The sequence below is a fragment of the Anneissia japonica genome, unplaced genomic scaffold (assembly GCF_011630105.1).
Source record: "Anneissia japonica isolate Jap-2015-1 unplaced genomic scaffold, ASM1163010v1 scaffold7370_len818893_cov191, whole genome shotgun sequence".
Taxonomy (NCBI): Eukaryota; Metazoa; Echinodermata; class Crinoidea; order Comatulida; family Comatulidae; genus Anneissia; species Anneissia japonica.
In genome coordinates this window covers 700,527-717,334 of record NW_022687459.1, presented here as the reverse complement: position 1 = coordinate 717,334, position 16,808 = coordinate 700,527, and the positions used below count along the sequence as shown (strand labels likewise).

The window sequence follows — 16,808 nt, the reverse complement described above, 5'->3', positions numbered from 1 at the left end:
TGGACTACAATGGATTTATACTTCCTTTTGGGTTAACTTAAGGGCGAAAAAGGAGAACGTTCTTTACTGCAAGGGCGTCATGCTTCTGATAATGCATTTACCATTACTTTATTTTGTTTTATTTTTAACCATGTTTATAGAGAGTACCGTAACCCTTCCAACGTATCCACTGGTGATGGTTGAAGGTTGTAAAGGTGCTTCTTTTGAGTCAATACCAATAGGCCTACAGTAAATCGTAAGCCAAGTTTCCGCAGCAATTGATATATTATCTGATATACAAAGGTAAAATTTCCTCGAAATGGACCACAATGGATTGATACTTCCCTTGGTTTAACTTTTTTTTAAAGTAGAACGAAATACTGCAAGGGCGTCATGCTACTGATAATGCAATTACCATACGATCGTTGTGATGCAAGAGGAGGAAGAGGTTTGGTTTATTAGAGGGCCATTCAGAAGGCGTTTAGTCAAACCAGAAGCCCCTGGTTACAAGCTGTGATAGTGATCAAATTTAAATGCAACAATTATCAGCTATTTTCAATCAGAATCTGTAAATTCTGCAAGAAGTGAGAAGAAGGGGTTGTATAGCGTATGGGGCTGTTATAAAATATGTTGGTTCTAGTGGGTAATTGTGATCTTTTGACAGTTGTGAAGGACTCTGTTTAGTTCTCATTTCAGAAAGTAAAGAAAAATTACAGTGGCATTTAGGGCTTCATATGTCGCTAGTCCCAGCCAAGAATGGTGGGACAGGCTCTTTTTTTGGACAGATTCAATATTGTTACTAAGAGATTTGGTTAACCCAGTGTGCCACACGACATCTGCATATGCAAGTACGGGTCTTATGAATGTACCCACAATAAACTGAGCCTAATTCCTCAGTGTTGAAACCAAATTACTTTAAGCTATAAGCTCAGGAGGATTTCCTATTTGCCTTTGATATCATTTCAATCCCACTTTAAGTCATTTGGTAGCATAATTCCCAATATTTTAGCTTGTGTGACAAATGTCAATTCCTTATCTCCAATCAAACTTTTTTTCAAGAGTTGGCTTTTGTTTCTTGCTTTTAGGTAAGTAATAGTAAACAACAGATTAAACAACAACAGATTTCTCAAGGAATCAATAATATTAATGCTAACGTTTCAATTCACGTTGCAGCCATCATCATCACCATCATTCTATCACATCATAGATGTTCCTGTCTGCCACTGAACCATGGTGTAACGCCGGGACCTTGTGTGACGACGTATGGTCACCGTTGCAGCCATCATTATCATCATCATCACCATCATTCTATCACATCATAGATGTTCCTGTCTGCCACTGAACCATGGTGTAACGCTGGGACCTTGTGTGATGACGTATGAAATGTGAGTGGTCATCTGTATTTAAAATTACCTATTAATTTGGTCCAAACACAAAAATAAATTACAGTAATCTAAATAATTTTCACATTGTTTTTAATCAACCATATCTAGGTTTACAAACATTGTTTAACATCACTCTAAAAGATTTCAATTCTCAACAATATGACAATATATACAAGTCAAGTTATTAGCCAGGGAAAGGATGCTCTAAGAATTCAATACTACAGCATTAAAGAAAGTAACGACGATGACGTCAATGGCCACAAGGAATTTACTGATAACATTTAAAAAAATAAACTTGTCTTAAAGACACATATTAATGCTGAGTATTAAAACATCCTAAGATAAAAACAGATGCTAACATGCAATTAAAAATTAAATGGTTACATTTAAAGATGTAGTTAACAGCCAATTTACACAGGAAATGTATATTATTGAAGAAATATTTCTACTTAACGAATGAGGCATATTGTGGCAAAATGGATAAGTTGTAGCAAAAATTGAAATTCAAGTTATTGGTATTTTCAAATACCTGAGTATGTGATCTTTAAAATAAGGGGTCACTCATTGAAATTGGACATTTCAAGCCTAAGTTATTGGAAAGTGAATGTACAGTACGGTACTCTTAGAGTCAAGATAAACATGATTTTGAGTAATTGCCTTTCAAAGTTATTTGTGCATACATTGTTTAATAGAATGAACTATGAAAAATAACATTAAATAAACAATTTGTTAACCACTTCTAGAACTAATACTTTGGGACATGATTAATAAGACATTAAACTGTTAATCTATTGTGAAAAACAAATTTGGATTTTTTAGCAATTTTTTTAGCTCCCATATTTTATAGCTCATTTACTCAATACTGGACTGTGCGACAACTTAACCATTTTGCCACAAACATGCCTCAAATTAGGCAATTCAAATACGGGATCAAAATTTTCAATTTTGTAGATCAGAAAATACATCTTTAAACCGAAGAGTGAATTTTTTATTCCAGATATCTGTAGTTTATATATTTTCGTATTTCTCAATGTTTTATGTTTTCAAAAACAAAACTTATAAACCAATATATTTCAACCAATGTAAAATGGATATTGATAACAAGACACGGCTACAGTATTGTACAGTAGCACTGAGAATTGTTGTGCTAATTGTGATCCGTGGGATCAATTCTGTTCAAGGTTGCAGTGGTACATTGGTTCATATAAATCTAATCTATATTATTCGATAGCATTTCCTCGAAATGGACTACAATGGATTGATACTTCCTTTTGGTTTTTAAAATTGACCCAGTGTACAATTTTTGACCGGAAACTTGATTACTTGGTTGATACTACTTATAATTTGTTTGTGCTTGTCATCTTATACAGGTTTCTTATCAGTGGCGGATACAGGTAGAGGGAGGCTTTTGGGGGGGGGGGGCTAGGGAGGCCACCTCAGCCCCAGGTAAGAAAAATTTAAATTATAGCACCACTAGATGGATATACTTGATTTTATATTTGTTTTCTATTTATTTTGGTAATTTTGAAAAATTCAGGTGGAAGGCACTAGCCCACCCTCCCCATCCCCCGAATCCGCCACTGCTTTGTACAGTATATACCAAACAAATACATTTTATGTGCATCAGAATAAAAAACACAAAGAACTTTCTCCACACCAAGGCATCATGCAAGTTTGTAACCTGGTTGGAGGAAGAAGAGGAAGAGCCCTTGTTAGCCCCCTGGTGAATTTCATCATCATTTTGATGCAAGACGAGAGAGTGGTAGCTTACTAGAGGGTCACTCTCAGAATAGTTACAAGCCTGTGATAGTGATAAAATTTAAATGCAATAATAAGCAGGTACTTTGAAATCAGAATCTGTTTTAATTCTGCAAGGATTTTAAATACCTTTTAATCCGATAAAGCCGCACTACTTGAATAAGTGGTGATACACAAAATGACAACAAATCACTGTTAAAGCTGAGCACTCGCTAAGCCCAACGGTTGTTAGCTGCCAAGATTCTTTGGCAAATGCAACACAACGACACACGCTCTACCACCAACAATCAGCAGAGTGTGTCACGTCATCTAGTGCTCACAGGGTGCGGAGTTCGATTCATTGTAAGACCGTTGTATGGCTGAGTGAGTGCCCAGCCTAAAATGCACAGCAGATAAAATTGTTTTAATGCGAGCAAACAAAGAAATACAAATACATGAGACACATGAAATACGTTTCCATAATTTAAGTGCATCATGCAAGACTTCATCATTTTCAATAATGTGTTGCGGTAGGCATGAGAATACACTCCTTATGCATCTGTTGTGAATTTACATGCTCTTTTACGGGGTAAATCCAGAATTTTTTGAACAGGGAGGACACAACAGTTTCAGAATAGATACGTGAAGATAATTGAGTAGAGGAAACGTGTCCATGTCCTCCTCCCCCCACCCCTAACTGGATTCACCCCTGCTTTTAACAGATTGAAATTAAATATTGTTATAAAACATGACCAGTAAAACAAAACGATAGAATATAGTATTAAAAAAAAAACACAACACAACAAAATATGATCAAACATGTTAACTTTACTGTACTAATTTAACATCCTAATTTTCTCGCTTCTTTCCTTGGAATTGTAATTTTTGCTTACTCTAAACACTCCGAAATTTTACTACCAAATGTGGTTTAGGTTTCCAACCTATCAGGTCCATGTAATGGGGTCTGAGGAGGTACAGTTAGCCTGCTCGTAACTCGCGCTGCGCACCTTAAACTGCAGCGGTGGACCGTCCTATCATTCAACCCTATTTCTACCTCTCTGTTATGACCCTACAATTTTGGAGGCCAGCCTTAGCCACCACAACCAGAACCTTACTTATACATTTCTGCTGCTGCTATGAAGTTACTGCAATTACACATACAGCATGGAAGTCCTAATTAGATATAAATTATTGCATTATTAAACAGCAATAAAAAATATCAAGTGTATAAAAGTACCCTAGAGTATTCTTTTGATCTCAACAACAAATGTTGCTATGGAGACCTTTAATATTAGCATGGTTCAGTATTATTAATCAGAATATAAGTATTACAAAAAGCAGGCATGTGGGAATGGATGCAGCTGTGGTTGCACTACAGGCGTTTAACCATATGGTTTGGGTCCAAATCTCAAATTATTTATGCATGATATTAATTGTGTTCTGGAATGCAAACATACAGGATGTATAGTTGAATTTACTTGAATAATACTGAACAGTGGCCGATTCTGGGAGTGAGGGGCTTCCCCATCTTAAATAAAATCATACTGTACTTCAAATTTAAGTCTGAGTGAGCAATTTCCAGCCATCTAGAGGTACCCTAATCATAACTTTTTTTACCTCAGCCCCAACCAGGATAAAGCTGAGGTGGTGTAGACAATCCATCTCAGAAAATTTCCCCTCCCCCCCCCCTTGACCTCTTTTATTTTGAATTCCTGGATCTGCCACTGCTTAATATTCATGAAAGGAACAAGAAAAGAGGACAAAATCGTTCAGATGGGCAGCAGAGCATGCAGAGAAGGGCAAATGAAAGGGAGGAAGACCTAGAAAGCAATACATGGATTGTGTCCAAAGATGACAGTTAATCTGAGCAGAGTTGGTGACAGAGGAAAGAGACCCGAATGCTCGAGGGAAAAATGGAATGATGATGATTATTCATGGAAGGGCAATCCACATCGAAGGGCAATCCACAGGGAAGCGGTAAAAGGTTGCCTATTTATTGTGTATGATTGCTACATTCCATTGACCAGGAAATTAAGTTGAAGCCCTTTGAGATGTTATGTGTCTTAATTAACACTTGTGTGTAAAAGGTAACCTGCATACAAACAACATGTGGCAGACACTCCTCACAAACAAAAACAAAAAATCTAATACAGCATAAAGCAGTAAAATGAAAGTTAAAACATGGTAAAAGAATCATCTAAATCTGTCATTTCATTATGAAGTTACAAGAGTTTAAAAATACAGCTGTTAAAGAACAGTATTTGAGCCTTAACAGTTTACAGTATGTTTTCAGCCATTTCTCAGACAGAGACCATCACCAAATCATTACAAAATATTGTATTAACTTCGAAAAATTGGGAAATATCAACATAACATGATGTTAAATTTACAAAGTTTAGTTTAGTGCAGTAAAATATATTTTGAAAATTTTGACCTTCCAACATATTTTGGCCATTATCTCTGAAACACAATTCGGATGACTGCCTGGTATGGCTTGTCTTCTCCACATACATATTTTTATTGCATATTCAAATATTCTTTCATGGAAATAAGTTAAATGAATATATTCATGTTATTGTTTGATACACACATTAGTAGCGATGATTTAAGAAGGTTGAGTGATGGATTGAGAAATGATTAATGAAGCAAAAGGCATCACATTATAAAACATTGGCATGTGTCATAGCATACAAATGTAAATATCCATTTCTGAAAAAAACTGAACAGTACTCAATCTGGATAAATAGACCCCAATACTTGGGCAAATTTAAAGGATAACTATATGTGATAAAACAAAATGAAAAAATAATCCAGCTATAATTTTACAGAACCAGATGAAATTCTTCGATGATCATCACTTGTTGTCATCGCAAAACAAATACAACTACCATTTTCAACATCATCAGCACTAACATACCACTAATTACCACTATTATCTCACTACCATTATCATCAACATGACGACCATCATCAACACCACTACCATCGCTAGTAAGACCATTAGCATTACATTCACCCCACTATAACCATAAACACAAACATTAGTTCAGTACCAATATCATACCACCATCATCACCTAATCATAACTTTTTTTACCTCAGCCCCAACCATGATAAAGCTGAGGTGGTGTAGATACTCCATCTCAGAAAATCTCCCCCCTCCCCCCAACTTCATTTATTTTGAATTTCTGGATCCGCCACTGCTTAATATTCATGAAAGGAACAAGAAAAGCTGTAGAGGACAATTCATTCAAATGGGCAGCAGAGCATGCAGAGATGGGCAAATGGAAGGGAGGAAGACCTAGAAAGCAATAGATGGATTGTGTTCAAAGATGACAGTTAATCTGAGCAGAGTTAGTGACAGAGGAAAGAGACTCAAATGCTCAAGGGAAAAATGGAATGATAATGATTATTCATGGAAGGGCAATCCATAGGGAAGCGGAAAAAGGTTGCCTATTTATTGTGTATGATTGCTACATTCCATTGACCAGGAAATTAAGTGAAGTCCTTTGAGATGTGTCTTGTAATATTAACACTTGTGTATAATAATATATTACCTGCCTACAAACAACATATGTGGCAAAGACACTCCTTACAAACAAAAACAAAAAATCAAATACAGCATTAAGCAGTAAAATGAAAGTTATAAAAAGGTCAAAGTATCATCTAAATCTGTCATTTCATTATGAAGTTACAAGAGTTTAAAAATACAGCTGTTAAAGAACAGTATTTAAGAAATCAGCCTTTACAGTTTACATTTTCAGCCATTTTCTCAGGCAGAGACCATCACCAAATCATTACAAAATATTGTTTTAACGTTGAAAATTAGGAAATATCAACATAGCATGATGTTAAATTTACAAAGTTTAGTTTAGTGCAATAAAATACATATTGAAAATTTTGACCTTCCAACATATTTTGGCCATTATCTCTGAAACACAATTCACAGGACTGCCTGGTATGGCTCGTCTTCTCCACATATATATTTTTATTGCATATTCAAATATTCTTTCATGGAAATAATTTATATGAATACATTCATGTTATTGTTTGATACACACATTAGTAGCGATGATTTAAGAAGGTTGAGTGATGGCAAGGCACCTCATTATAAAACAGTGGCATGTGTCGCAGCATACAAATGTAAATATCCATTTCTGAAAAAACTGAATAGTACTCAATCTGTGTAAATAGACCCCAATACTTGGGCAAGTTTCAAGAATAACAATATGTGATAAAACCTGGCACAAAATACTGTCAATCAAAACACTGAATGTTATTAATTACATTAGCTTTCACATACAGTGTACCTTTAAATAGATGTCCCCATTGTTCGGTAGTATTTAACCAAAGAAAACAGTCCAATGATCAGTCAACAGTGCTACATTGGGTGAACAGAAACTGGTACAATTATTAATAATATGCTGGTCAAAATAGATTAATTTACTGTGCTTTCAATAAAGAAAATCAATGGCTTTTGTTAACAGTAACTTGCATAGAAGTCTACCAGCATTTATGTCATATCTGTATGTGCAGTTTAACTGAAAGCTTTTCAGAACTCATGGAAATGTTTTAACTTTCAGAAAAAACTGGGCAATAAAAAAATTGAAATCAATAGACTTAATTTTCCACATTATCATCATCATTATCATCACTGTTGTTGTCATCGCCTAAACCAATACAACTACCATTGTCAACATCATCACCACCATCATACCATCACTAACATACCACTAATTAGCACTATTATCCCACTACCATTATCATCAACATGACGACCACCATCAACACCACTACCATCGCTAGTAAAACCATTAGCATTACAATCACCCCAACCATAACCATAAACACAAACATTAATACAGTACCAATATCATACTACCATCATCACCACAACTACCAACATTGTTCACGGCCACAATTACGATCAACATCACTATAATCATAATCATTATCCTCGTCATCTTTCAATTTCATAGTCTGGCAACTTCAATATGATTATATTATAAAGATGACAATGTGTAAAATAATATGGTTAATCATTTTGTAATACCTGCAATATCGACACACACCATTAAGAGAGGAGGGGTCAGATTACTTGAATAGAAAACATTTGTGGATTTGTTTAAAATTAATCTATCGTACATAAGGATAAACACAAGCTGCTAACCGATCATCAGTCCAAACCCAAAGCGACTTTTGTTCTTCCAGTGATTCATCATCCCACTAATAACGAAAGTGAACGGCATCGGTAGAAGCTTCTTCTCTAAGACACCAGATACAGACCAGTTACTATCAACCATTCCTAAGACAGATAATACAATTTAAACCAATATGAAATGTAAAGTAATTAATTTGCTTTGCAAGGACACTAATAGATTAAGTATATACAGTACTTTACTTATAGCTTTTGAGAGGTCAAAATATAAAACTGAAAGCACAAAAGAGAATAATTAAATTATAAGAAGATACCAATAACTCACTGCTATTTTAAAAATTATCATGGTTACCATGGTAGCAGATGGTTTTTAATATATTTGATACTTAATAAAATTGCCAATATAGGTTATTTGATTGCATTTAAATGTCATAATATAAATGAAAACCTAATGCATACAAGAACATAACATTTTAATACAACAACCTTCTCTGAGGAAGAAGGGAATTCAATTCAATCATTGGTGATCCGCTTCAAGAGCGGATCACCTCTTGTTATTATCATAGATCATCATCAACTTTTTTTTAATTCCAGCTTTCTCTCAATTTCTTGTTAGCACGATCTCAAAATTGGCATGAGCTACATTTTGGCTTGGCCTGGAATAGTTACAATAAGGTTTTCAATGTGGTCAGTCATGCGTGATGTCATCTACACACAATTTTGCGTTTTTACATTATTAATCATTATCTTCCTAATCAATTGTCATTTCTAAATCATATTCAGTGGGAATAAACTTTGAATGTCACATACCGAAATATTTTGTGTGTGCCCCAAAATTTTAAAATGCTCAAAATCACTTTTTGTCTAAATTAGAGCACGTTTCAGGCCATTTTGAGCATTTCAAAATTTGGCATTTTCCGCTACGTGCACGCAATTCTTATGCGCGCAGCACGTACGGAAGCTAAAAATAATATTTTTTCCATATGTGACCCAAGCTCACAAACGGGCTGTAAACTCGCACTGCACTGTATTGAGAAACAAGCCTCAATACCCAGAATAGTGCGTAGAATGTGAATTTTGTGTGAATTGGGTTTTTGTGTAATAAATAAAGTATAATTATTAATCTTATTATTCCTGAAGTTTGAGTTTTTAAGAAAGAAAGATTTAAGAAAGTTGATAAGATGACAATTATTCATGGTCATAACTTTGCTTCCAGACACCCGACTGAGTTCATTTAATTGTCATTTTAAAGTAAATTATATGATATGCAGTGGCCTACTAGGACTACAATTCATTTGAAGCTATCTTGGGTCCAATCGTCCACACCAGTTGGCCCCACCCGAAGTTTTCATTACGATGATCAAGAACGTATACTATCTAGGCCCTAGGCTAGGCTTAGATTGCTGCTGTCACTCTGCTACGTACACTACTACCGCATAACAAAGAAAGCGACCCACGCGGTGCATTCTTAAATTTTACACACATTATTAAAATGTATTAGACGATAACACGATATCACTGACTGAACGATCTACCACCCTCGCATCGCAGTAACTACTGTACTGAACTAGGCCTAATGTTTTTGTGAACTAGAGTGCTGACAAGATGGCGGGAGCAATGCAGAGTTATGTATGTGTACCATCCAAGATGGCCGTCGTAGTAAAGCGCCACCTTCAGGCTTAGTATACATATTATTACTGACTATTATTTCATTAATGATAACGATAATAACAAATTAATAAACTATCGTAGCCAAAACGAGGCCAAGTGGAGCATCCTATTCAAAAATAAAGTACCAAGGGATGAAAATTAAAATCGTGTAGATTACACCCATACACCGCAACGCTCGAGTTTCAAACATACGGGTAGCTAGATGTACTGAACTTTCTGTTTAAAGTGAGGGCGCAATTGCAAACGACGGTGCTTAGGCGAAATTTGATTGGCTGAATCTATGGCTGCCATCTTGGATGGTACACACACACAGCTCTGCGTATTTTGAACATTTAATACATTGCAGTTAGTGCTCTAGTATTCTTATTATATCTCTATGGTGGAAAGTTAGATAGTCGTTATGTACCCGACAGTCGGCTGCCTTTATATCTTCACTTGTCTTCAATTTGCATTCAAAGGGTACACTGCTGCATAGCCAACTGTCGAGGATATAGTACCTTCATTACTACTCATACAACAGAATAAAATGTTGCATGGAGTTAGTGAAAAATGGAGATCTAAATGAAAAAATGATGTATTTCAGCAAGTATTAAAACCTTTTTGTTTTATTTTAAGCCTTCTTCAAAATACCTATGCCACAGCAGTTGATTTTTTTTTGCCGTAAAACCAAAATAGTTTCATCCATGCCGACTTGCCGATCGGTTAGGGTGAGCCCTGACTGAACTCTGCATCGAACTTCGCATCACGAGGTAAACCAAAATGTCGGAAAACTTTTCTTTGACGCATACGCATTTGCATAAATGTCTACAGACACACGCACACACATACTACACACAATAAAAAACAAAGGAAATGTGAAGAGTGATTACAATAGTTCCTATTGCATTACATGCATAGGTACTAAAAATTAACAATAATAATATTAAACATCAATAATCAAAATCATTCAACTGTCTCGCATCATGTGGGACGGTCTCGCATTTTAAAGTGATTTTGGATGAAACATGCATTTTGCAGAAAAAAATTTATCACGCATTTAGCACAAATTTATGCATGATAACGAATTATCACAAATTCAGGGGAAAATGTATTTAAAATTATAAGAAAATTGTTTTATTAAAAATATAAAAGCAGTCATGCAGTAACTTGAGTCATTAGAACGCTTTCGTTATCTCATTTGAGAATCTATTCACCGAGAAAATTTCTCTTTCTTGACAAAAACAACCCAGCCAACCACGCACTTGGTGTGTTCATTGTCACAACCAACCGTTGATAATATTTGACTGAATCCCTGAGCCCCGGGAGCCCTGGTGGCCCCCATCCCCCAAGCCAACTGGTGTATAGTCATGCATTTCAAATCTCTCAGGTTGGTAACTATGAAGAAAACCAGACAGTTGATGATAAGAGAAGGGGAAGGGGAAGGGAATGGGACTACTTGTCTAAAAAACATTTGTGAACGTGGCAACAAAGATCTCCACGGTTCAGCGCACACAAAATGCCAATCACTAGCTTTTCATCAATTGCACTATAAACAATGAATTAAAATTTTGCAAACGAAAACTGCTGACACAGACAGAAGGTGCCAGCCTTCAGATAAACAAAATCCTGGTTCAGGATGGCCTTTGGACAAGATGCTCTTTCTCCACCCACTCAATATATTCAGTAGGCACTGGCATAATTTTCTGTACAGTAAGTACAAAAATAATTTTTTTTTACACAACATTTAAACGGCCGAATACAAAATCTACTTTAATAAATATAGAATGTCAATTTCAATCTTGAACTCCTATTGTATGCTGAGTAGTTTTTTCAAATCCTGAATAATGACAATTAAGGCTCTTCATTTGCTAATAAGCTAATAATTTAGTAAAAGCTAATTTAGCTTCGAGGAATTGGTTTCTATTAAAGCGCTTGACTCTACTTTATGAACTGATTATTGCACGCTAAAAACAGCAAACTTACTACGCTTATGGCAAAAGGGTTAAAATGTTTGACTTTTTTTTGACCGAGTTTTGTGACACTGCTTACCTAGTAAAAAGGTTAAATGCATTTTATTTATTTATTTATTTATTTCATTTCAACAGACCAACAGCGAGTTATTTCACAACCATTTGTGAAAGCTCACCAAAATTAGTGGATAAGTACAGTATCGATAAGGCAATTATTACCTGTTGCGATTGGGTGTAACAATCTTTATCACTCCCGATTGCCACAGAATCCAATTAGATTGAATCACAATGTATTCTGCAGGCACTGATTGGCTGAGGTCAGTCTAAACAAGCCTAGCCACCAGAGGTCTAGAACCGTTTGACCTCCCATTCCTTCATTCTTTTACGTCTGATTTGGTCTGAATGCACTCGTTAATTGCAATAGTTTTGGATTACCACCAATTACATCGCAACCGATTACAACGGAGTGTAGTCTGAATAGGGTATTAGTTACTGGTAGTTCCAGATAAGTGGGAATGACATTATAAAAAGTCTGGATTATGTACTTTTTGTAAAGTTGATAAAGGTAACTAATCATTTATTTTGTATGTGGAATATTACCCTGTCTTTTGGAAAAACATTGCCAGATGGATTAAAAAATACAATTAAGATTGATTATTCAATGAGATTTTTTGTTTGTTTGGGGTAATTGGGGTTTGTACATGTAAACTTGTTTTAGTACATGGGAAGGAACCTTAAAGAAGGTCTTGCAGTCAACTTGTTAAAAAGCTATTTTTATGTTTACATAGGCCTACAGCAATCAGCAAAATATCTCATCTGCTACTATATCTAAGGTCTACAGTAGGCCTCGCGGCGCCATCCATTGCACGGTGCTATCTGCTGCACGGTGCTTATTCATTGTAACTAGCTAACTGCCCTTGCTAGGCTGCTGGAAGTCCCCCAGTGAAAAGTTACAAGAATTTGGCGACGCAGTTTCAAAATAGACTCCATAAAATGGGGCATAGAATTTCATCTTATGTATGAGCTACTTATATTATTGCCAAAAACCAAGTTAACCAATGAGATGGCAAAACAATGGGGTAATACATAGAAGAGAGTAGAACATTTATATAGTGCCAGTATCCGCCATATATGACGCGACATGGCAACATCCAACTAAAAATGTTTTGTCCTGGATACAACCTCATTTGGTGGTATTAGCAGGCACCGGTGGGAGGGTGGATGGACAACCAGCGGGTAAAAAAAAAAAATAGTTGAACTAAGGGCGGACTAACTCCTTGGAGCCAACTGCCAAACATGCCAGTCTGATCATTTTTTATTCCCACTATCAAAATATCAAATTCAAAGAACTTAATCACCAAGCGCATAGAGGCTTTTTTGCATTATGCGCTATAAAAATCCAACTGTTATGTATTATTATTCTTGTTGCCACTATCATAGAATGCAATCACACTTGTTATATCGGCCCAAGACCAACTTCACTGGAGCCGATGTGTGACATATTTTATATTAATAATTAGGACGGTGATAGAATGATTTACTTTTTCTTACTGAAAATTAATTCGTTGATGGGTTTTTTTCCGGATTTCATCACAAATAGTATACAGTACTTAAGCCATCATCACTTCTATTTATTATTCAATATCTGTATGTTATTAGTTGTTCCTAAATATTCCCCTTCAATGCTTTAAAATAAGCACACCATAATGTTTTCCCCTCTGGAGCTTGGTAAACAGTTGATTTCAAGATTACTGATCAGAAGAATAAAAATAACTTTTATCATACACGATATAAATTACTGAGAAAACAATTTTCAGGTATTGTACCCAATTAATAAATAAAATGACAAATTGCTGTGAACTTGAATTAAGAACTACCACACTATATTGGCCTAGTTACAGTAAATTAATATTTGAGGATAATATATTAAAGAATGTTTGATTTATTGATACCAGGTTATAGTTAACGCAGCTCAAATCGCTCGTGTGTGGGGAGCAAGACCGCCACGCAAAAAACACACTACGCCCTAGTCACTCCCCTCCAACTGGGAATGACTGAAATAAAATAACTAAGCTTTGAGTTTGAAGTTTTTATGAATTTTATTTTTGTAAAATTGCGATTATTTGGGATCTCAGAGAAACTTGATTCATTTGTTTATAATAGTTCATGCTGCTTTATTCCTAGTCATTATGTTTGATGAAAGCTTAATAACTTTCATATGACGTATGTATCCATATGTATGCTAATTTTTTGATAGGATCTTGTGAAATGTATTGCTACTTTGTAAGACTTTTGTTTTTTTGTTTTTTTTAATTCCATCAATGTTACTGTCATGCTCATATTTTAAATAGTGAACTACTCTACAAAATTTTAAATCATGTATTTTATTACTGTGTTTAAAATAAACATTGAATAGAATTGATATGTCATTTAGCATCAATCAGGTTAATAGGTTGAACCAAAATAGATGAAAGATTGATGACAAGAATAGATATACTAATCACCTTGATTGGTAGTACTATGATTGTTATAATTCATTAAGATAGTTTTTCTATTATTTTAATAACATTAATAACATTTACGTCATGTTAAGATAGATCATTACCATTATCTTCAAACTTAATGGTTCTCAAAATACTATCCATAAAATAAAGTGTTTCTATTTGTTGACGACTACGGCAACTTAATAACCTAGCCTACTACTTAATCTCGACAAACGATTCAACACGGTAGAGTACAGTAAAATTCTTTCCGATTATGTAAGAAAATAATGATTACTACAGAAAGTTTAATACAAGGTCGTAATATTCATGAAGCATATGGTAATATGGAATTGTAACTGGATTTTGCATTTTTTTAGACTACTGTAGGTATCAATGTAAAGGAATTGTACACGGATGTAATAAAATAAATTGGATGCACTTTAATTAGCAATTTATCATTAACTAGTTATTCTCGTAACTTATGATGCAGCTCTTCATCCTCTTCTTTGTCTTTCTCATCAATAACCATCATCATTAGTATACCAACGTCAGAGGTGGAACCAGGGGTTGCAAAATCTCACCTCTAACCTCTGGAACACACATACTCCGTGACTATTTAGATATGAAATTTAGGGCTTACAGTACATCACTCTAATCACACATTCAATCATTCATTAAAAAATTAATTACAGGTACATCCTAAATGCAGGGCTCTGTTTTTGTAACATAACACTTTTTTGTAGATACACTCTTGTAGATACCACTCTCAGGAGTGAAGTATGACTAGACAAGGTGGCGGCCAAAGTGGCAAGTAAACAATAAATATATAAACATTATTAACATATTGGTTTTCAATACACCTTTAAGGTGAGAGAAAACATAACGTGTATCCACATAGTTTTATGAACTCTACAAAGTAAGATGCACTCATTAATTCAATCCAAAATATCAGTAGCAAGTATTTCATCATATTTAAACTTCGTAAATAGAAATACTGGTACCTGTATCTGTAGAACTCAAGTAAATTTATTGTTTGAAAGTACTACTAATAATAACACACTATTACTGTAACCAATCCCAGTGGTGTGTCGTACTCTATACCTGTTACTTGTCCTACAGAAGGCATGATATATTCATACCAATCAACAGCGAAAAATGACCCATTAAGGATGGAGATAGTGTGCAATGAAATTAAGAGTGGGGCTACAGTATATAGTATTGTAGCTTAGCATCCAGATAACATTTGGTGCTGCTGCCACTATTAGGATAATAAATAAATTCATATTTTATTTTAAAACCTCCGAAACGGCGAGATAAAATACATAAAAACATTGTAATAAACACATGATATTACACACATCAAAATGCATGATCAAACATAAAAACATTTTACGATTCACAATAATGAAATGAGTATAATTTGCTTTGATGTTGCGACCCTTCAAAAAAAGAAAACGGCACATAAATATGTGATTTTTATCTTAGTAAATACAATGGATATTGTATTAGAATACAGCATAAAATTGATTAAAATTGTAAATTTATGTATGGTGAAATATGAGAATTAAAAAAGTGAAACAATCCTAAGGAGGACAAAAAAGGTCTCTTCCATTAGAAATCACATAAAGCAAATGTGATATTTATGAATAAACTATCTATGTTTCATAGTTTTTAATGAAAACAATACTGTATATGTATATATTATAAAAGGGGAGGGGCAGCGAAGCGTGGGAAAATTCTGTAGTTAAAATGTCAAATAAAATATGTAGTAGTACGAAAACTTTATTATATACAACTGTCATTTTTTTTACTATTTCCCCATGCAAAGTAGCAAACAGATAATGTTACTTTTAAAATGGGTCCCAAATCACATATTACACAGTGTTAATGCATAGAAAAAAATGTAATAAAAATTGAAGACTACAGTTCAACAACTGCAGTAGAATATAATGTTGAAAACTAGTTTACTCCTTCATGAAATCACAATATCTGTAGGGATTTTATTACACAGAAATCACTCATTTTCCATAAAATAAAGTTGTTCGTAAACTGAATAATTCATAAACTAGAATCAGGTGTCAGGTTCCACTAGACATCCTCTGATGTCTAGTGGAACCACATGCACTTTGCAAAAATCTAGCTTCATGGTGTCAATAAGTTGCTGACCCCAACACACTTATTTATTTCGTCACCGTAAACATGTGCATTCATTTCGACAACTGGCATTGGTGGGATTTCGTTGGCACTGAATTAATGGTGATTATTATAGCGGAAATGGAAAAAAAGAATGAACTGTCAATAAATAAATACAATGTGCGAGTTGATTGGCTGAGCGGTTAAGTCAAGGGCACCGTAACCTTCAGCTATAATACCGGCGCTGGTTCGAACAGCTCACACGCCAATGGTTCCGGTGGTGGAACAAGTCTTCTCGGATAAGGATTTTAAAC

At 34.8% G+C, this 16,808-nt stretch overlaps 1 protein-coding gene across 1 annotated transcript in view; it reads right to left on the bottom strand.

The window, feature by feature from the left end:
* Nucleotides 1-3,909: 3,909 nt before the first annotated feature.
* LOC117118989 (mitochondrial import receptor subunit TOM40 homolog) overlaps nt 3,910-16,808 on the bottom strand; it is a 31,221-nt gene continuing 18,322 nt past the window's right edge. Inside the window, exon 6 of the mRNA XM_033263757.1 lies at nt 3,910-8,405. Within this exon, the coding sequence (XP_033119648.1) occupies nt 8,266-8,405 (140 nt within the window). The 3' untranslated portion in view covers nt 3,910-8,265. The remainder of the gene's footprint in view (nt 8,406-16,808) is intronic.